This window comes from Eptatretus burgeri, chromosome 16, assembly GCF_056783735.1.
Source record: "Eptatretus burgeri isolate ZD-2024b chromosome 16, Ebu_testis_v1, whole genome shotgun sequence".
NCBI lineage: Eukaryota > Metazoa > Chordata > Myxini > Myxiniformes > Myxinidae > Eptatretus > Eptatretus burgeri.
The window spans coordinates 17050519-17074575 of NC_140976.1; the positions used below are offsets into that span (position 1 = coordinate 17050519).

Genomic DNA, 24057 nt, shown 5'->3' on the forward strand with positions numbered 1-24057 from the left:
AATACCATGCGATGTCGACAATATCACGCTATGTCACCAATGCCATGCTATGTCGACAATACCACGCAATGTCGCCAATAGCATGCTATATCGCCAATATCATGCTATGTCACCAATACCATGCGATGTCGACAATATCACGCTATGTCACCAATGCAATGCTATGTTGACAATACCACGCTATGTCGCCAATATCATGCTATGTCACCAATACCACGCGATGTCGACAATATCACGCTATGTCGCCAATATCACGCTATGTCACCAATGCCATGCTATGTCACCAATATCATGCTATGTCACCAATATCATGCTATGTCACCAATACCATGCGATGTCGACAATATCACGCTATGTCACCAATGCAATGCTATGTTGACAATACCACGCTATGTCGCCAATTTCATGCTATGTCACCAATACCACGCGATGTCGACAATATCACGCTATGTCGCCAATATCACGCTATGTCACCAATGCCATGCTATGTCACTAATATCATGCTATGTCACCAATATCATGCTATGTCACCAATACCACACGATGTCGACAATATCACGCTATGTCACCAATGCCATGCAATGTCGACAAAAGCACGCTATGTCGCCAATAGCATGCTATGTCGACAATACCACGCGATGTCGACAATATTACGCAATGTCACCAATATCATGCTATGTCACCAATACCACGCGATGTCGACAATATCACGCTATGTCACCAATGCCATGCTATGTCGACAATATCACGCTATGTCACCAATGCCATGCAATGTCTACAAAAGCACACTATGTCGCCAATAGCATGCTATGTCGACAATACCACGCGATGTCGACAATATCACGCAATGTCACCAATATCATGCTATGTCACCAATACCACGCGATGTCGACAATATCACGCTATGTCACCAATGCCATGCTATGTCGACAATACCACGCTATGTCGCCAATAGCATGCTATGTCGCCAATACCACGCTATGTCACCAATATCATGCTATGTCACCAATACCACACGATGTCGACAATATCACGCCATGTCACCAATGCCATGCTATGTCGACAATACCACGCTATGTCGCCAATATCATGCTATGTCACCAATACCACGCGATGTCGACAATATCACGCAATGTCACCAATGCAATGCTCTGTCGACAATACCACGCTATGTCGCCAATATCATGCTATGTCACCAATATCATGCTATGTCACCAATACCATGCGATGTCGACAATATCACGCTATGTCACCAATACCACGCGATGTCGACAATATCACGCTACGTCACCAATACCACGCGATGTCGACGATATCATGCTTTGTCACCAATACCACGCGATGTCGACAATATCATGCGATGTCACCAATACTACACGATGTTGACAATATCACGCTATGTCACCAATATCATGCTATGTTGACAATATCACGCTATGTCACCAATATCATGCTATGCTGACAATACCACGCGATGTCGACAATATCATGCTATGTTACCAATACTACACGATGTCGACAATATCACGCTATGTCACCAATGCCATGGTATGTCGACAATACCACGCTATGTCACCAATATCATGCTATGTTGAGAATACCACGCTATGTCGCCAGGACTACGCGATGTTGACAACACCATGCTATGTCGACAATACCACGCTGTTAAGACAATACCATGCTATGTTGGCAATACCACACTATAAAGACAATACCACGCTATAAAGACAACACCACGCTAAGTTGACAATACCACACTATAAAGACAATACCACGCTATGTTGACAATACTGCACTATGAAGACAATATCACACAATGAAGACAATACCTCACGATGTTGACAATACCACATGATGAAGACAATACCACGCTGTGTCAACAATACCACACTATGAAGACAATACTACCCACGGTATGTGTCGATATTGTAATGCTATGTTGACAATGTTCTGAAAAATAAATTCCAGAGAAATGGCATTAAAAGCCTTACCAACAATAAACAAACAGGTTTTTTCAATTGAGTTTCAGGGGAGAAAAAAAAAAAGAATGACAACGAGTGTTGCTGCAATCGCTTATATCCAGCAAATTTGGGTTGAAACAGTTACTGCAACTATTTAATTTCCAATAAATCAATCTCCATATGCTGTGTTCGAAGAGAATGGTCTGAAAGTTATCCGAGATAAATCTGACCGCCTAAAGACTCTGCCTGCAGAGTCATTGCTGCAAAACCAAAATGGAATTCATCAATAACCTTGGACCAGGCCACTGCCCTAACGTTTAAAAAGGCCGAGTGCAACAAAAGCGACTGAGAATGTCACATTTTGACGATTAAATACACTTTGCTTTCTATTACCATTGACAACAATGGCACTTATAGCCACACATAGCAAAATGTCTGATCTGAAGGCAAGTGCTTGGTAAGAAACCAAATTTGTTCAATTCATAAATGTCATCCAAAGGTGAGTAACAACACAGACTCCAAATTATCTCACAGTTCTCAATTTAAGAGGAAAGACATCAAAAATTATATGACAATAAAGTCGTGTTGATTAAATTATCCCGGAAAAACCCATATCGTTGCTGCTCATCGCGACGCCTCAAATTGCTCCGGAGGGTCCTGTGGCTGTTAGTAAGTTGGCAAATGTGTGAATAATTATATTTTTTTTGGGGGGGGGGGAGGGATAGGGTGTAAAGAATAATTTTGTTCTGGGAGCACAAGAACCAGGTTACGTTGGGGTTAAACCTGCCTCGGCATCTCTCGACAGCTTTGCCGCTAATAGTGGAGTTAAAGGCAATTGCGCTCACGCTGTGTTGATATCGATCGTTTTATCTGCCAAGACGTAGGTTCTGCGGGGCGCTTTATGAGGTTGAAAATAATGCTCGGATGGTGATGTTAGATTCCCACAAACCACATCACCCCACCCCCCCTCACCTCTCTTTCCAAACATCCACCACCACCACAACTTTCACCCTGAATAATCCCACTACTCTTCCCAAACACATCTGAGCCCTGAATTGCACACTGCAAAACAAATGTAAAGCATTATGTCGTCCCTGCTTAACGCGCAGTCATGACCCTCACTGGTAGAAGAACAGTAACAATTATGTGATTTTTACAGCTGTTAACAGAGTAGTAATTAATACCATCCTGGTATGAACCCTTCCACTAATTTCTATTACATTGACAAAGATTTCAAAAAATTTGGAGGATAATATGGTTGAAACATTTTGTGGGAGAGATTCATTCAAAAGATCTGGGATTTCTTGTAAAGAGGCACTTGCACATAAACCCACCGAAAAGCATTCTGTATTTACTGAAAATTTTCATTGAATTTCAATATTATTCCTACAAACTGATGTTATTTTGAACAAATTAGTATATATATATATATATATATATATATATATATATATATATATATATATATATATATATATATATATATATATATATATATATATATATATATATATATATATATATATATATATATATACGTCCCCCTCTTTAGGGTGGGGGTGGACTGGTCTATAAAATTGAGAATTAAATCCTTTTCCTGGTATTGGTTGTAGTACATTCCTACAGAGATGTAGCAGGCTGAAGCTCTGCTAAGCTCATGCCGAACAGGTGTATCCTAGGCAGATGTTTAGCCAGAAGAGCTTTTCTAAAACTTAAATTGAACCCCAGGACTGTTTTGTGTACCACATACAGGTTAATGTGTGACAGACATTGCCTGTTGGTCTGGATGCATGCAACAACAGCTGGTGTGGCATTTGCTTTCTGGTACCCTCTACAGTGATGGGGTCTGATCTCGATGAATATAAAAAAAATTATATAATCAATCCCTCTGGTTTTTGGATTTATTTTTTGAGATAATTATTTTTTCCCCACCTTTGCTCCATGTAGTGGTCTATTGGCATTCTATTATTACTTTCAATATGTATTTGTGTTTGTTTGACTACAAGTAAAAAGCAAAGATTCAGTCAAATTTCCAACAAGGTACTCTTCATTGGAACGATAAAACGACAGTGTTGGGTCTCGCTACGGGTCAAGTCCTCAGCAAACCAGTTGAGCTGCCTCGTGACGAAGCAAGGTGTAAAATTGAGCAGGTGTAAAATTTCCCACCAGCTGATTGCAACAAAATGAAATTGTACATTCATATCAAGTACAAGTCATTAAGATTCAACACAATAATACTGATATTGTGGCGATCACGTTTATTACTACAGTGCTACTACTAATTGAAGGTGTATGACCAAATCAATAAATAAAAACCTACATTAATACAATTTTAAACATGTTGTTTGCCATTATCGACATGGTTCTCAGCTGGAGAAGGTGCAGAGTTTACTGAACATGGCAGACAATTAAATTTAATAAAATAAATTTTTTAATTGCTGGCACACAGCACTACACATAATTTTCGGGTTGCATCACATAAAATACTGTTACATACATGGGAAAAGGTGGGGGCCCCCAGTGATGGATAAGTGCGATAAGAATCATGACTGTTCGTACTGTTGGTCCTGCCTTGATTAGGTGGGGCGATGTAGCGATCCGAGGCACCTGCTAATCATGTTCGAGCAGCAGCTCGGCCCATAAGCTTCCTTTAACCCATCTCTCCCCCCCCTCCAATTTTAATGATTTCAACTTCCTTCTCTCTCTCTCCCCCACCCCCCTCCACCCCTGACTCAAACCCCACTCTCCATCCACACCAGGTCGCTTCGGCCAAGTCAGCCCAGTACGGTACCATTCCTTGTATGCACAAGGACATGCCATTGTGAGCTGTGCAAGACTCCAAAAAGGAAAATCACATTGGCGGTGCAGTGAGTGCACTATCTCTTGATCTCTCAGTGTGAGTGTGAAGAATACTACCTCTCAGTGTGTCTATGCATGAGAGAGAGACAGAGACAGAGACAAGAGATGACAAAGAGACAGAGAGAGAAAGAGAAAGTGCAAGAGAAGCAGAGTTTATAAAAACGTGAAAAGGCATCAGTTGGGACAACGACAAAGTGGTCGAAAGGTTGCCGGAATTATGCAAGTTCCCAGCACCGTACTCTAAACCAGCTCGCATGCACCTGCGGTGGATTGGATGGCAGCGGCGCCGTGGGAGACCACGTATCAAACTCTCCATTTTACCCCTTGTAATTTTTTATCTGTCCCCAGCATGAAGTTCATTTCTTAATTTGGAAATTCCCATCATCCCGACCCATCTTTTCTTCATCAAAAGGCTTGCGGTGGTATGTTGTGTCTGAGTCAGGGCTCAGTGTGGAATTTATGCCCTTGTCCGAATCTAATAATGGTGCTGCTATTTATCATTGCAGCCGTGCCACGCTTTATTTCCCCCCACTATTAAAATCCTGTTTGCAATTGTTGATGTGAAGGTGACTCTTTTCCCCGCCATCAGGTTGATTTGAGGAAAAACTAACTGAGCCGTTAAGAAAGCAACAGCTTTCCATCCTGCACTCGGCTTTGAAATTAACCAATAACAGCTTGGTAATCCAAAGCCACGCCCCACATGTACACTTACTCGGGCATGGTTTCACACCCTGTGCACGCAGCAATACGTACTGTTGATTTAAGGATAACACTCGGCACACACAGTCAGCATGATCAGTCCAAGCAGTGGAAATAAGCCATAAATACATCTGTTTTCGATGCACATAAATGAGATGCATATATGGCCCATTCCCACTGATTGGACTGATTAGGCTGACTGGGTATTTGAGTGTTGTCTTTAAATCAACAGCAGGATCTATGGGTTAATTAAATGACTATGACTTTTGATCGGAGGAAAATATTGAGCATATCCAGTCAATTCAGCCTGGTTTTTCAATGGAAGCTGGTGGCATCAGACAACTCAACTTGATAATGGCAAGTGGGTGGCAGCTTGCACTGCAATGAATGAGAACGAACACTGAGGGGCCATCTGTCTATTACACACTCGTAGGAAATGTGGAGGGGTGGGGTGTGCAAAAATTAGGGTTCAGAAAAGAAAGAGGAGTGGATTGTGAGGGGGAGCGAAGAGTGTGTGGAGTAGTGGGGAGAAAAAGTAAATAATGTTTGGAATAGATGTGAGTAAGGAAAGCTGCAGATATGGAACTCGGTGATGGGGATGGTGTCAAAATGTCTGCAATATTTTCATATGTTATAGACGGTTCCTTAAAAGAAATCCAGAAAGCTTTAAAGCTCCAAATTGATTTCATGACATTCTCTTTTATAAACATGTTATCACGATAGCTCCATTCAAACAACAGTGATAGCAATGAACAGGCCTTCGATTGGAAAACTTTTCAGTCTCAAAAACAAACCTGTATTCCTAAAAAAAAATTACAATTACTAAAAATTTAGAATTAAATAATAGCATTTGTGAAGATTTGAAGTGAGTGACGCTTCCCTAAAATGTCAGGCGTTAGCAGTCACCCGATGTGGTTGCTCTACAAGACGTGGACGTTCCATCATGTCGCTGCAGCATGGGCAGGTGGGTGGTAATCCACCGAGAAATGGATTTTAACGACAGCTGTACAAATATCAACCTAAATAGTATGGAGAAAATTGGAGTCATTTTATACCAGGCTCATGTGATTCTTTCTTTTGTACGTCTGCCTGCAAAGCGCGAAAAGGTATTTTGCTGGCACAAAGACATAGAAATCCCATGCCTCTGCCAAACAAGCCCAAGGTAGGCCCCGATTTGATGCAGAAAAGAAACGTTTGGCAAGTCCATTGTCACGCGTGAACAGCAAAAACATAAAGCCTCTCTGTTTGACATGCCAAAATCGATGGTTCCTGCATTCCACATTTGCGTTCGCAAATCCTCGCGCGGGTCACGTGCGGCGCTTTGTCAAACGGGACCGCGCCAAGCACCAGCGGGCCGTGTCAGCAAAATTAACCTGGACCGCGGGGCACCGGCGCGTAGAAAGCGTGTTCTGGGGAGATACGTGCCGGGAGGCGTTTGTGGGCCTGACAATGTGCACAGGTAGCCTCTACCATGACAGATATCACCCTTTCCACCCCGACCTTAAGGTAACTTTGTGAGCTGCAGTAGTGTCTGTACGGCTGTGGCAGTGCTTCGTAAAAGGAATCTCGTGTTTGCTGTCAGAGAGCTGCACGGTTTGTTGGAATGATGGAACAATGTCTTAAGGTTATTTTTGCAATGCTTTCTTTCCAATAATAGAACCCTTAGGACCCTGGCAAAGGAAGTCACAATTTATATGATATACTCTAAAGGATAATTGGTCTTCATCAAGTAAACTGCCATTTTAAGATGGATGTGTCTACGATGCTGCATGTTTTTCCCCACTTCTATTTTTGTCTCCCATTTTCTCAGGAACTAGACTCCATTCAAACAAGTGGGCACGTCGCCATTGAGGTATCCCATCGGTAATACATTTTCATTTCTCGACGACAGGTTGAACATCTACTTTATGAGAATGTTTGCACTGCCTTTGAAATTGCCATTTTTGCCCCCCTCGATTTGCTTCGGCTTATGCTTCCCGGAGTTTTCCCACTACAACACGTCCCATCAATTTGTTTCTTGACTTGTCCATAGTGGTCATGGTAATGCTCATAATGGTTCTGATAAAAGTTCTAAAAGATAGACTTTTACCGACTCTCATTAGTTGTATTCTTCCAGCCCATAAATATTCCATCAAAAGGTTCGCTGGACAGAAACTTGCACCATTTATTTTATCTTTCAACGCATCAATCACCTCGAAATGAAAGACTTTCCTAGGAGCTTTCAGAATTTAAAAGAGGTCTTTCATCAGTCTGCAGGCGAAAACGCACCCTTAATAAATAACCATTTTGAAAGCTCATTTGAATATGCAAGGGGAAAAGCAAGAAAGCTGATCAAAAAAAAAAATCAATGAATAAGTAAAATGGCCATTTGGAGTAATTACAAATGCACAAAACAAAATGAAAATCCAATCTGAAAGGATGGTAATGTTGCTTCGAGTCTCAGAGAATCAGCGGAACTTGAAACAGAAACCAATTGCAGGCTGCTGTTGCGATCTCACGGTCCTCATCAACGATCCGTAAAATAAGAACACGGGCTCGCACTTGTAATGTTGGTATTGTGATCATTTCTAATCGCATATAACTTTCTCGTCGTCTTCCAGTGTTGGTTTGCTCGATAAAAATCACTTGGTGCAAAGCTGGAGAAAAACAATTCGCTACGTGGAGCAAAATTAAATTTGTTGCACAGGTAAATAATTTGTGTCACGTTACAGGACACACAGCTACAAACCACACCGATTCCAGAGTTTTTTGGTTTAGTTAAGCATGAACGATGACTTACATCAATAATTAATCCATGAGGAAATGGAGAATAACAGAGATTCAAAACACATCACCGTGTGTGCACACCTTGCACAGAAGGTTGGCTCTGGCATTCAACAAAGGGTCTGCATTGAAGATTCCAGACTCTAATTGGTTAAACTTGTTACAATTCATGCATAATCATGGTGATCTCACCTTCTGTAGCTCAGCGTTCTCCCGAGCTTTGTACAGGAACTCTCCGACTGCGACAAAGACCGAGAGGAGTAGGCCTGCAGCCAGCACGATGAAAATTCCTCCAATGTTCTGTACGCCGAGTGCATTTGCCTCCTTGCTCTCCTCCTCTGGGCAGCCATTACCCCTCCACCACTTTTCCTTCATCATGTGCAGCTTTCCATCCTCCTGCAGCTTCAAGATGGCGATGGTAATCTTCTCACGGTATGGAGAGCCTGAGGAAGACCACATTTCGTCACAAAATGACCAAGATGCGTTGGGTAATTGGGGGCATTTTGGGACATGGGTGCATTGGGACATCCCCTTTAACAACCATTTTTGGCTGGCGATATTAAGTGGCAACACATTGGCGCTTAACAGTTTATGATGGAAGTGCCAATGTGTGCTGGTAATGCATTATCATTGGCCAAGAATAGCTGCTAGAGGGGATGTTCTAATGCACCCCAGTTTCCTTTACATATGGCTTAGTAACCCATGCGGTGTAACAAAATAAGCCAATGGAAACCAACCAGCTGAAAGATTCTCCAACAAAAGGCACACTTTCTAATTCCACATTCAACCTGTGCAGCAACAAACCTGAAATTTACATTCAGATTAACTTCCCCTGGTAGTAAAACCCAGGAATGGACATCTCACTGGCGACCACCCTCTGACATAACAATGGCAAAAAATAATGAAAGCTTTGGCAAACTCGCATGCCTTTCGAGGTTCACCATGGCTTCATGACACCGTAAAATGTTAGCCCAATATCTTCAATCACACATTGTCACCATAATTCCTGACAATTGGCAGAGCATGCCACTATTCACTATTCATGAAAGAATAAACAAATTTCAACCCTTCATAACTGGCAGATGGAAGATACAGGTGTGCTCTTCAGAATGCTTCTCCTCCCCTCTGCTGCTTGGCTGAAGGTGGCAGGTAAAGCTCAGAATCGTGTCTGGTGTTTGCGTGCAAAGCCGAGTTATAAAGCTCCAGCTCAGCATTCGGCAAATGCCCTCTCCAGCCACCGGATAAAACAGGGGAGCAAGCTTGCTGGAGATGGACTAGAGATTAACACGTCACATCAAGAGGTAATCGACAGCACGTCTTGTCACTTGGTTTCGACAGGAGAATTTCTTATCTATGTACCTTCGTCATCCGTCAACTTGGCTTGCAAGAATGTAGGACAAGGTTTGATATGGCCACCTCCCACTCCAACTCTGCTCTGCTCCTCCCCTCCCCTCCTCCACATTCATTCCCCTCCTGCAGCTCCCAATCAAATATCTGTACAGGCCATCTTGGCACCGAATGATGCACGTGTCTCAATCTACCATCTTTATTGTCGTTATTTTCCTTCAGAACGTCTCTGGACATAAGTCACCAAATCCAATAAAGACTGTTCCACAAGAAAAATAAAATAAGCTAAAATGTACAGGTAGTGGACAAAAAAAATAAATAAATGGAAAAACCTATGCAAAGACACTTAATCTGACGTTGGGCCACCATGTGCGGCCAGTACGGCCCGTATGTGCCGTGGCGTAGACTCCATCAGCGTCTGGAACGCTGCACGAGGGATGCGGCACCATTCTTCAATGAGAAACCAAATCAACTCACACCTGTTTTATGGAGGTTGAAAACGCCGTCTCAGGCGCCATTTCAGAATATTCCACAAATGCTTGATTAGGTTCAGATCTGGTGACTGAGAAGGCCACGACATATGGATAAGTTCATCAAACCATTGGGCAACCACACGTGCTCTGTGGATGGGGGAATTTTTTTTTGGGGGGGGGTCACCTCTTGCAGTCATGCGAGCCATGAGTATTGGCAACCAAGTCTTTGTAGCATTTTTTATACCTGACCCTCAGCATGCTGGGATGTTATTTGCTTAATTAACACATGGGCCACACCTCTGCGGAAGCCGTTGCTTCGTGTCCCTCATTTACCCATGTGTTTCCATTTTTTTGTCCACCACCTGTACATTTATATCTGGAGTGATTAAAAAAAAAATTCACAGAGATGCAACATATCACTTGTGTAAGTGATGAGTTGGTGAAGGTGTGAACAAGATGAAATTAATTATCATCATATATGTCAGCAGTGCCTTCATTCTCTACAAGAAGAAATGAACACTTTTCAGCCTGACAACGCTGACTTATCAGTTTATTGCAAAAGCCCGTGTTAAGCTTTTTATTTTGTATACAAAATTGAGGCTCATGGAAGAGCCAGGTGACAGAGGATAAAAAGGCAACAGAATGACAGTGAGGCAGACAGTGCAACAGTTGGATACAACAAGCAAGGGAATATGCAAACAACAAGAGAGAAGAGAGAGAGAGGAGGAGAGGAAACATAGTAACCTGCAAGCAAGAAGATTGGGTTCAGTAGGGCTAATGGTGGTAAAATAAATCTAGGGATTGGGTATGACATGAGATGGTGGTATGCAGCTTGCTTGAAGCCCTGGAAAGAAGAGAGTGGTTAGTTTCTGGAAGGCGATTTCACAAATGGGACAAAAGTTGAATGAAAAGAGCGGATATGTGCAGAGAGCCTGTAATCTTGGGAGTTTATCCGGGAGGGGGTTACTGGAAGCATACGTGCATCCAAGAGTAACTGGGTAGAGTCACTCACCTGTGAGATGAGAATGAACTAGACAGGAGAAGTGATTCAAAAAAAAAAAAAACAGAAGCCACTGACCTGCCTATGATGGGAGAGCAACAGGCTTTGAGCTTTGGCTTTAAAGTGAGTGATACAAATAATGTTGAGAGCTTTAGATCCACTGAATCCAGGATGGACAGATGTGATACAGGGGCACTAGCATGTAGGGGAGAACAATACTCCATTGAGCTGTGGACAAAAGCCTTGTCGGCTGTGAATAATTATGATTTTTCAAAGAAAGACTTGGCATGACGAATGACGCCCAATCTGTGGCTGGTTTTGAAGGCCAGATTTGCTCTGTGGTCCATGGTCATGGTTTATGGTGAGGTCTGTAAGTTCAACAGACTGGACCTAGTACAGTTGCTGACCATGGCAATATAAAGGTGAGTTTCGTTGACAATCCTGTGGGAGCAACAGGGTGAGAATGACCACTTACCGAATTGAGAGATGTGTTCCATTTGTCAGCCTCGCATCTTGTCAAACTCAGATCAGCATAGAGTGATGCAGCTGCTATTTCAATGTCAGTCGGATATGGTACTGTATGACACAATATGGAGATCTCTGCACAAATAAAGACAGGTTTTCTGGAGCATCGGTGAGGTTATTTATGGTGGGAACAAAACTGGACCGAAGACTGCCTTGGGGCTCAGCGGCCTTCACTGGGAGAGGAGACGAGAGGGTTGCACTGATAGCAATGCATCGACTGTGCAAGTGGAAGAAGTCAGAAAGTCAGGTGTGAAAGCGGCCTTGTATCCCGCAGGCAGCAAGCTTGGCAAGCAGAATGGGATGCCAGATTGTCGAAGCCTGAGATATGTCCAGGGAGAAAGCGTCATGATCTATAATGAGACAGGAGAGTCGACATCACATGCACCCCACAGAAAAATATTTAGTCATGGTTTCCCCCCCCCCCAAATCCCCCACCTTCCCTCCTGCTTCTCTCTCCACAACCCCCACAGTTATATTGTCCATAATTTACCATGTGATCCAGTTTATGCTGACAAGCAATAAAGATAACCAGATTTTATGTTCCATAAAGATGATTGAAAAGCCTTTGATTAACTTTTGCAAAGTGGTCGTATTATGATACATCAGAGGAAGTGACGAAAGATATCGGATACGAACCCACAGGCTCCGCATGACGAGTCGAGTAACCAAAGCATTACACCGAATGGTCAAAACAAAGCAAGCGCGTTGTCTGCAGCACGTAAAGCAATTCTACTGTAGTCCATCTGTGTGTTCCTCATGCATGGGTTCGTTTGCTCTCGTTGTATTTTGTACACATCACATGCATTGTGTGGGAAGGCTGCGATGGGATGCACCACAGGTGGGCTGGAACAAACAATACTTTATTCCCACCTTTATCATCCTGGTAAATATTTCCATTTCAGCAAAGAGTCTGTTCCACCTTTGAGAATAAATGTTTCGGTAATTGATAAGTATGGTGGTGCATTTCTTATGGATCCTATTAAATCCTAGCGGAGAGGGATTTGTAATTAAAAACAAAACAAGGTGACCGATCGATACGACGGCTCGTGGGGGCCTTTTCTGCTCCCACGGTGGTGCTGAAGATGTGGCTTACGACGGATCGTTTCTCCACTGGCGATGCCTCGTTGGAGGTTTGTTTGAGTGTTGCATTCACAGTTCACAAGCATCGGGAATAAATAATTGAATGTGCACAAATTAAATAACGAATGTGGCATTACATGGCGTTGCTGTCTTCCCATTCGGCTTGTGCTGTAGTAACGGAGTGCAGCGAACTGAAGAGATTTGGCAACACCGTTAAGCTAGTGGCAAAGGAGGCATGAATCGATTCCTCTTGGTTTCTTGTTCATTCCAACCATTTGGACTGATCACATTGGGAAATTAAAAAAAAAAGCAATTACGAAAGCTCAGGAAGGGAAGAACCTAAAGTGTTTGCTACTGCTGGAACATTAAACAGACAGAGAGTGTTGAGATCACACAAAGCATGAAACCCTCCATTAAAAAAAATGAAGGAACCACCAACCAACCAACCCAGAAGGCAGGGCTCAGGTCTGACATTTTTTTTACCACCAAGTGGTCTTCATCCCAGACTATGTAAGCATCCTCGTGCAGGGTGGGGAGTATCCTCCCAAGGGAGAGGGACCACCGTGTTATTGTAATGTGGAGATCATTATGCATGTTAGAAGGTGGGACGGGGGGGGGGGGGAAGGGGAGGATGAGAAAAGGGAGAGAGAGAGAGAGAGAGAGAGAGAGAGAGAGAGAGAGAGAGAGAGAGAGAGAGAGAGAGAGAGAGAGAGAGAGAGAGAGAGAGAGAGAGAGAGAGAAATTGGGAAGAAAGAAAGACAAATGAGGATTGGGAGGAGGTTGGAGTTACGAGTAGTCGTGTACAGAAGGAAGGAGACGGACGGGAATTCAAAGGTTCTGCCATTTTAATGTATGTAATATGTAAATTGTTCCCAAACAGCTTGAAGGGACAATACAGAGCATAATGCGCCACGGTCCACCAAACCCAGGACGCAGAGAGCAAACAAATGATTTCCACACTTCATTTCATGTTTCAAATCAGCCAAGAATGCAATGTGTTTATATGGTAATGGATTTTGCAAAATATCTGCGAATCTCATCGAAAGCACATCGCAAGTTTCTGTATTGTGACAGATGGGGCATGTTTGGCTCAATTATCTGCCCTCCGAGTTCAAAATCGGCTCCGAAACTCAAAACTGAACTTCGAACAAACTTTCAATATCGAGAGAAACACCGAAGAAGATTTTAATTCCATGTGAATGAGCTCAAAGTGTTCTTTTCTTTTAATGAAATCTAGAAGTTTCTCATTTTGTTCTGAAAATTGCTGATGGCCTCACATTTGTAGACTGTGGGCGATGCAAACACACAAACAAGCAGCAGATACTTAAGGCAAAGGCACTTTTGCAGCCCGAGTTCCTTCGTGATTTCCTGATGAAGTTGCAGGAATCAATGAAGCAAGAGTTTGGAGAGTCTCATTTTCAAACAGCAGGCAGAAATGGATTCAGTTGCCATCTTCTATCCCCGTTCCATTGAGCATAAAGACCTTCCTACATTTAAGCTCGATTTATGAAACACTGCATTCTTGTTCAGGACGAAGAACGACTGTTTCTTGCAATACCATGACGTTTACCTGACTTGTTGCAGGGTGTCTCATTGTGGAGCGATTATGGTATGAAGAAAGAAAAACATAAGGACTGCAAAATGGATTCTTTCACAGGGTCATCAAACCGGACACTGTTGACAAATGAGATTTTCTGCTCAATCCGTGGAGCCTCATGGGACTGCCGTGGTGGTGCCAAAACCAGGACGGGTCTCATGAAGAAAGGTGGTCAACCTTCTGGTGTACTGAAGCAGGAAATACGGACCGGCAAAAATCCCTGAATTTGCTAAAGATACGACGGGATCTTGAAAATCATCATTTTAAACATCCCATTCAAATGATATGGTTCTCCACAATCTAACAGCTTTTGGCGGTGGTTGTAATTGAGGTTGTAATTGGATTCTATTTCTCTGAGAAGTAAACTCAGGATGGGGTATTTCAAATGTAAGTGCTGTCCATCTTCGATGGAGAAAACAATTATGATCACACTCTCAAGATTGTTTTAAAAGCATGTAAACAAATTCTTCCCCCCACCCCCCACTCATCCTTTGGCTACAAAACGCACGCACACACGTGCATGCAGACACACACACACACACACACACACACACACACACACACACACACACACACACACACACACACACACACACACACACACACACACACACACACACACACACTATTTGCCTTGTCATTTGTCCGACATGGAATTTGTCTGTTCACCTACCACACTTGAACTTTAATTCTACGAACCTTTTTTCTGTTTACTATCCACTGGATGTGTGTTTGACCTCATTCTCACGTGTCATACTGTCGCCTTCTCCCAGCTCTCATGAAAAGGGCAACTTGGAGTTGAATTTTAATGTCGGCTTTCCAGCATCTCGGGCGAGATGTGTCCAGATTTTTTGAGTCCCCATGAAGGGCAAGTCTGCTCTGTGTGAGAAAGATCAAACTGCTGAGGTCATGGCTGTGTTCGTTTGGGTGTCACCACCATGAATGGGTTTCTGTTTTATTAGTAGATAACTGAGCCCATGTGCCCTTTTTTTAAATAAAAAAAAACTAGTAATACCTACTCTTTCCGGGAGTGAGACATAGTCAGCGAATCACTTACAATCTGTCGTGTCTGTCGTCGTTTCTCCACACTCAATACCCCCATCCCTTCGGCAGGGATCAGTTGTTAAACCACTTGCACTCTTACACGTGGACAGGTGACAATTTCAAGTCATCTCCCCACACTCGTGAGCAGAGTTAAAGAAAAACCAAAGTTTAAATAGCATTTCGGTATTTTCCATCTTTAAAGGGAAAAGCAGCATTTTGCAAAGGCGCTTGATTTAAAGCTCAACAAATTGTGGGGAAATTGATTCAAGATTTATGATTGTTCACCACATTAGGCTCGAGAAATGGTCAGGAGGAGAGGAAACCCCAGAAATAATGCAAACAAAATGACCCGAGCAATAACCGACAAAGGAGTTATCTCTCACAAGCAAAAGCAGTTGTGGCTTTCATTTTCTGTGCATGATGACGGGTTATTGAGCCAGTTTGTAGCTTCGAACAACCTCTGTAGAATATCCAGAACACAAAGGGATGCCGCTTCAGTTTATATGCAGGCTATCAGGGTTACAATGAGACGCATGCTGATCGAGATGACAGAACAATTGAGAAATGGTCAAGAAGCATGCAGAGCCAATGACGGAAAATGGATGCACAGGCTTTCACATCAATCCCGCTTGGCAGCGCAGAATGTCAAAGTATGTAAAAACCGGAAGATATGTGGTCGGTTCGCACATATGAAAAACACTCCGATATGCTTTGCAACAGCTTAAGCAAGCTTAAGAGCATTGTTTCTGTGACATTGTAATACAATTGTGGACAATATTTTGGTTTTCGACTTCCTGACCGACGACAGTGATAGGGCCACAAATGAAAATTCGCAGTCCATTAACTATTTGAGCACCAATAACACTAATGCTGACAAAAGCAATAATGTACTTCATTACCCCTGCCACTGAAGGTGGATAGAGGTTATGTTTTCACCAAAAATCAGTTTGTTTGTTTGTTTGTCTGTCTGTCTGTGAGCAGGATATCTGAAAAAGTTATAGACGATTCGGACGATACTTGGTGGACGGGTTGGGTGGTGTCTGACAAGGATGAATCTATTCAATTTTGGTAAGATCCTGATCTGGATACAAGTTTTTTTTTTAATTTTTTAAAAGTGATTCTTTACCAATGACATATGAGGTCTAAAACGATATATAGCACGATATCTCAAAAAGTTGTGGACTAGTTGCGACAAAACTTGGTGGATGAGTTTCTTAGTTGACAAGAACAAGGCGATTTGATTTTGGTTCAAGTCCAGATTTAGATCCGGCCCATCAGTGAATATTTTCACCAAAGTATTGACATGGCATTTTGGAACTGTATATTGGGTTTTGTTTACTAGGAAATTAAAATGCATTTCCAGCACTTAGACAACAATCTAGCCTCTGAAGCTTTTTGTCGCTTTGATTGATGTGGATTATAAATTCATAGAATTTGATGGTTGACAATAAAGTTGTCCGTTTTATTCCCCATCTGCAAAATTGATCAGTCTATTAATTATCTTTATTTACTATTGCAAAGGCTTGCATGAGAAAAAAAATCATTTGGAAGAAAAGAATAACATCAAAATGAATGGAAAATAAAGTGTAATGTACAAGAGGCCTAATTATTGCTGTTGCCTTGGAGATAGCCAATTAATTGCAAAAATGAAAAACAAGAGCAATGTGTGTATGAGAGAGGGAGAGAGAGAGAGAGAGAGAGAGAGAGAGAGAGAGAGAGAGAGAGAGAGAGAGAGAGAGAGAGAGAGAGAGAGAGAGAGAGAGAGAGAGAGAGAGAGAGAGAGAGAGAGAGAGAGAGAGAGAGAGAGAGAGAGAGAGAGAGAGAGAGAGAGAGAGAGAGAGAGAGAGAGAGAGAGAGAGAGAGAGAGAGAGAGAGAGAGAGAGAGAAAAAGAATGTGTGTGTGTTTTGTATATATATATATATATATATATATATATATATATATATATATATATATATATATATATATATACATACATACATATATCATATAATGTCATGAGTAATTTCAAAATAACAATATGCAACTGCTAAAGGATTCCTTGGACAAAGACCTTAATAATTACGTGGGTTTTATGGTTCCTGGTCGAGTAGTTTAAGAGAAAATCATCGGAAAGACAGAGCAACAAACAAACAAACAAACAGAATAAGTGTATTATATAGGATGCAGAAATAATTATATGGCAATCTTCGATTGAAATTTTATCCATTTTGTTTCAAGCAAACAATTAATCCCGAAAGATCTTCATTCTGCACTTCAAAAAATGGGTTTTTTGCTTTATCGGTGTGTAGAGGGGGGGAAACACTTGACAATGAGTCACCAATTAGGTATAATTGGTAAATTCTGCTGAGTGCGGTGAGAAAAGTGGCCCTATTGTTGTGACATTGCTGGTCCCAAGAGTACCCCAGGAAGTGATGGCACCATATAAATATAAGTACAGTAGAATGGCTGCGCCGAACGTTGCCAAAAGCAATATGTGCAACTTTCGGCAGCCATCTTTGGAGATGAAATCGCTACTGTGACGTCATCGATTGGGCAAGTTTTGTGCTGAAGATCCAAGTTGTTTTCCATCCAAAAACATCCAATTTGAGGGATCATGGTATAAATATAAACCATAACCCGTGTTGTGTACCACTCTTGACATCAGATGGGTAACTCGTGGAGTATCTGTGCTGCATTTCACTCACTATCATTCATGAAATACTTCCACATGAATACTCCACTTATGGCCCATTGGATATCAACACTGCTCCACAACGTTCATTGTGCATATGTGTATGTATATATATATATATATATATATATATATATATATATATATATATATATATATATATATATATATGTATGTAAAAAAAAAAAATATATATATATATATATGTATATAACCAGGCGTAGTGGCGTGCGCCTGTTATCCGGCTACTCGGAGGCTTGGGTTGGAGGATCGCTTGAGGACGGGAGCTCTGCGCTGGGCCGCGATATGAGAGGGTGTAGGGCAGCCCGGAATCATGGCGAAACCCAATCATTATCCCTGTGTCGTAAGAGGCGACCAGGGTTGCGTCAGGAAGGGCATCCGGCGTAAAACCTGTGCCAAATCAGAATGCGGATCATAACGGATGATCCGCTGTGGCGACCCCTAACGGGAGCAGCCGAAAGACGAACAACAACATATGTATATATACAGTAAACACAATGTCCAGACTCAAACCTCGCTCCCCAACTCAATACTCAAACCTCACTCAAGAACCCTCATTCACCATGCTGTACTCCCCCCCACCCCCCTTCTCAAACATTCACAGGGCCATTCTTAAACACTAATTCTCCTATTGCAATAAGGCCTCCCTCATATTATTGTGTGTGTATGTGTGTGTGTATATATACATATATATATATATATATATATATATATATATATATATATATATATATATATATATATATATATATATATATATATATATATATATGAAGGAGGAGAAGGAGACGGGGAAGGCGAGTCCGGAGGCAGTGGGAGAGGGGGAAGGGTAGAAGTGTGGAGGTGAGAGTTGGAACTCTGAATGTTGGGACGATGACTGGCAAAGGGTGAGAGTTGGCTGATATGATGGAGAGAAGAAAGGTGGACATACTGTGTGTACAAGAGACCAAGTGGATGGGGAGTAAGGCCCGGAGCATTGGAGGTGGTTTCAAACTGTTCTACCATGGTGTGGATGGGAGGAGAAATGGTGTCGGGGTAATCCTGAAGGAAGATTATGTCAAGAGGGTATTGGAGGTGAGGAGAGTATCTGACCGAGTGATGAGTGTGAAGTTGGAAATTGAAGGGGTGATGATGAATGTCATCAGTGCATATGCCCCACATATGGGGTGTGAGATGGAGTATAAAGAAGATTTCTGGAGTGAGTTAGATGAAGTGGTGGAGAGTGTATCCAAGGATGAAAGAGTGGTGATTGGAGCAGATTTCAATGGGCATGTTGGGGAAGGGAATAAAGAGGATGAGGAGGTGATGGGTAGGTACGGTCTCAACAAGAGAAATGTGGAAGGGCAAATGGTGGTAGAGTTTGCAAAAAGAATGGAAATGGCAGTGGTAAATACGTATTTCAAGAAGAAGGAGGAACACAGGGTGACATACAAGAGTGGAGGAAAGTGCACACAGGTGGATTACATCTTAAGCAGGAGATGCAACCTGAAAGAAATTAGTGACTGTAAGGTGGTGGCAGGGGAGAGTGTAGCTCAACAGCATCGATTGGTGGTCTGTAGGATGACTTTAGAGGTGAGGTTGAGGAAGAGAGTGAGGGCTGAACCAAGGACCAGATGGTGGAAGCTGAAGGAGGAAGACTGTTGCGTGAAATTTAGGGAGGAGGTGAGACAGGCGTTGGATGGTGGTAAAGATGGGTGGGATGATTTGGCAACGACAGCAGAAGTTGTGAGGGAGATAGCTAGGAAGGTACTTGGTGTGACATCTGGACAGAGGAAGGAAGATAAGGAGACTTGGTGGTGGAATGAGGAAGTACAGGAAAGTATAAGGAAGAAGGGGTTGGCGAAAAAGAAGTGGGATAGTCAGAGAGATGAAGAAAGTAGGCAGGAGTACAAGGAGTGGCGGCGAAAGGCAAACAGAGAGGTGGCAATGGCCAAGGAAAAGGCATATGTATGAGAAGTTGGATACAAAAGAGGGGGAAAAGGATTTATACCGATTGGCAAGACAGAGGGACAAAGCTGGGAAGGATGTGCTGCAGGTTGGGGTGATAAAGGACACAAATGGGAATGTGCTGACGAGCGAGGAGAGTGTGTTGAGAAGGTGGGTGGAGTACTTTGAGGAGCTGATGAATGAAGAAAATTGGAGAGAGAGAAGGTTGGAAGAGGTGGAGATAGTGAATCTGGAAGTGGGGTGGATCAGTACCCAGGTCGAAAAACCAGTTAAAACCAGTACACATTTTCAACTGGTCTCTATTGGTTCTAATTGGTCTTTAACTGGTCTCTATTGGTTTCAACTGGTACCAGTTAAATTCAGTCAGAATTCCAATTTCCCAGTTGAAAAAACCAGTAGCTCATATTTGTACCAGTTAAAGTCTTACTGGTTCCAGTTGATACCAGTTGCAATGTACTGGTCCCAGTTGATACCAGTTAGTTAAATACATGTATTTCAACTGGTAATATATCACTCTATTCCAATTTCCATATTAAAACCAGTAAGAAACCAACTGGCTTTACTGGTACCAGTTGGCTACTGGTTTTCAACTGGTACCAGTTGACCAGTAAGCTACTGGTCTTTACTGGTTTTTTGACCTGGGTAAGGATGAAGTGAGGACTGCTATGAAGAAGATGAAAAGTGGAGAGGCGGTTGGCCCAGATGGTATACCAGTGGAGGCATGGAAGTGCTTAGGAGAGATGGCAGTGGGGTTGTTAACCAGATTGTTTAATAAAGTCTTGGAAAGTGAGAGGATGCCGGAGGAGTGGAGATTAAGTGTGCTGGTTCCGATTTTCAAGAATAAGGGTGATGTGCAGAGCTGTGGAAATTACAGAGGGATAAAGTTGTTAAGCCACACCATGAAGTTGTGGGAAAGAGCAGTGGAAGCTAGGTTGAGTGGAGAGGTGACGATCTGTGAGCAGCAATATGGGTTTATGCCAGGAAAGAGCACCACTGATGCAATGTTTGCTTTGAGAATGTTGATGGAGAAGTATAGGGAAGGCCAGAAGGAGTTACATTGTGTGTTTGTGGATTTAGAGAAAGCTTATGATAGGGTGCCAAGAGAGGAGTTGTGGCATTGTATGAGGAAGTCGGGAGTGGTGGAGAAGTATGTGAGGATCGTGCAGGATATGTATGAGGACAGTGTGACAGCGGTGAGGTGTGCGGTAGGAATGACGGAGCAGTTTAAGGTAAAAGTGGGATTGCACCAAGGATCGACTCTGAGCCCTTTCCTGTTTGCAATGGTGATTGACAGGTTGACGGACGAGAACAGACTGGAGTCCCCATGGACTATGATGTTCGCGGATGACATCATGATCTGTAGGGAGAATAGGGAGCAGGCTGAGGCGAGCCTCGAGCGGTGGAGGTACGCACTGGAGAGAAGGGGAATGTTAGTCAGTAGGAGTAAGACGGAGTACATGTGCGTAAATGAGAGGGAGGGTGGTGGTATGGTGCGGTTGCAAGGAGTTGAGGTGGGGAAGGTGGATTGGTTTAAATACTTGGGATCAATTGTCCAAAGTAACGGAGAGTGTGGGAGAGAAGTGAAAAAGAGAGTGCAGGCAGGATGGAGTGGGTGGAGAAGAGTTGTGGGAGTGATTTGTGACAGAAGGGTAGCTGCAAGAGTGAAGGGGAAAGTATATAAGACGGTAGTGAGACCAGCTATGGTGTATGGTTTGGAGGTGGTGGCACTAACAAAAAGATAGTAAGCGGAGCTGGAGGTGGCAGAGTTAAAGATGCTGTGATTCTCATTGGGAGTGACGAGGATGGATAGGATAAGAAATGAGTGTATTAGAGGGACAGCGCTGGTAGGACGGTTTGGAGACAAAGTGAGAGAGGCGAGATTGAGATGGTTTGGACATGTGCACAGGAGGGAAGCGGAGTATATCGGGAGAAGGATGTTGAAGATGGAGCCGCCAGGCAGGAGGAGAAGAGGAAGGCCAAAGAAGAGGTTCATGGATACGGTGAGGGCGGACATGCGGGTGGTTGGAGTGTCAATGGAAGATGTGGAGGATAGAGCGAAATGGAGACGGTTGATCCACTGTGGCGACCCCGAACGGGAGCAAGCCGAAAGAGGAAGAAGAAGAAGAAGATATATAGTAGCCCGAAAGTTACTTTACCCCTGATAAATGTTTTGCACTTCCCGCCGTCCCTTCCCCTCTGCCCTCGCCCCCTCGCCCGCTATGGTATGCGGAAACACTGACTCAGAAGAATGATGGAGCACATACAGACACAATGACAAATTAATTATTGTAAGTACTGCACAATAAAACCTGTATATTAAAAGAGTTTAAGAACAATGCTTCACTGGGAAGGGGTAAAGTGACTTTCAGGCCACCCTGTATATATATATATCTATATATATATATATATGTATATATATATATATATATATATATATATATATATATATATATATATATATATATATATATATATATATATATATATATATATATATATATATATATATATATACATATATATATATATATATATACAGTGGGGAGAACAAGTATTTAATACACTGCCGATTTAGCAGGTTTTCCCACTTACAAAGCACGTAGAGGTCTGTAATTTTTATCATAGGTACACTTCAACTGTGAAAGACGGAATCGAAAACAAAAATCCTGAAAATCACATTGTATGATTTTAAAAGAATTACTTTGCATTTTATTGCATGAAATAAGTGTTTGATCACCTACCAACCAGTAAGAATTCCGGCTCCCACAGACCTGTTAGTTTTGTCTTTAAGAAGCCCTCCCATTCTCCACTCATTACCTGTATTAACTGCACCTGTTTGAACTCGTTATCTGCATAAAAGACAGCTGTCCACACTCAATCAATCAGACTCCAACCTCTCCACAATGGGCAAGACCAGAGAGCTGTCTAAGGACATCAAGGACAAAATTGTGGACTTGCACAAGGCTGGGATGGGCTACAGGACAATAGGCAAGCAGCTTGGTGAGAAGGCAACTGTTGGCGCAATTTTTAGAAAATGGAAGAAGTTCAAGATAACAGTGAATCTCCCTCGGTCTGGGGCTCCATGCAAGATCTCACCTCTTGGAGCCTCAATGATCATAAGAAAGGTGAGGGATCAGCCCAGAACAATACGGCAGGACCTGGTCAATGACCTGAAGAGAGCTGGGACCACAGTAGCAAAGAAAACCATAAGTAACACACTACGCCGTCATGGATTAAAATCCTGCAGCTCACGCAAGGTCCCTCTGCTCAAGCCAGCGGATGTCCAGGCCCGTCTGATGTTTGCCAATGACCATCTGGATGATCCAGAGAAGGAATGGGAGAAGGTCATGTGGTCAGATGAGACCAAAATAGAGCCTTTTGGTTTAAACTTCACTCGCCGTGTTTGGAGGAAGAAGAAGGATGAGTACAACCCCAAGAACACCATCCCAACCGTGAAGCATGGAGGTGGAAACATCATTTTTGGGGATGCTTTTCTGCAAAGGGGACAGGACGACTGCACCGTATTGAGGGGAGGATGGATGGGGCCATGTATCGCGAGATCTTGGCTAACAACCTCCTTCGCTCAACAAGAGCATTGAAGATGGGGCGTGGCTGGGTCTTCCAGCATGACAACGACCCGAAACACACAGCCAGGGCAACTAAGGAGTGGCACCGTAAGAAGCATCTCAAGGTCCTGGAGTGGCCTAGCCAGTCTCCAGACCTGAACCCAATAGAAAATCTTTGGAGGGAGCTGAAAGTCTGTGTTGCCCAGCGACAGCCACGAAACCTGAAGGATCTGGAGAAGATCTGTATGGAGGAGTGGGCCAAAATCCCTGCTGCAGTCTGTGCAAACCTGGTTAAGAACTACAGGAAACGTCTGATCTCTGTAATTGCAAACAAAGATTTCTGTACCAAATATTAAGTGATGTTTTTCTGATGTATCAAGTGCATATTTCATGCAATAAAGTGCAAATTAATTATTTAAAAATCATACAATGTGATTTTCAGGATTTTTATTTTAGATTCCGTCTTTCACGGTTGAAGTATACCTATGATAAAAATTACA

General features: G+C 42.7%; 1 protein-coding gene across 1 annotated transcript in view; it reads right to left on the bottom strand.

The window, feature by feature from the left end:
* The window catches only part of LOC147010612 (glutamate receptor ionotropic, kainate 2-like), a 298336-nt gene that overhangs the window by 18543 nt on the left and 255736 nt on the right, over window positions 1-24057 (bottom strand). Inside the window, exon 16 of the mRNA XM_085860314.1 lies at window positions 8475-8725. Within this exon, the coding sequence (XP_085716440.1) occupies window positions 8475-8725 (251 nt within the window). The remainder of the gene's footprint in view (window positions 1-8474; window positions 8726-24057) is intronic.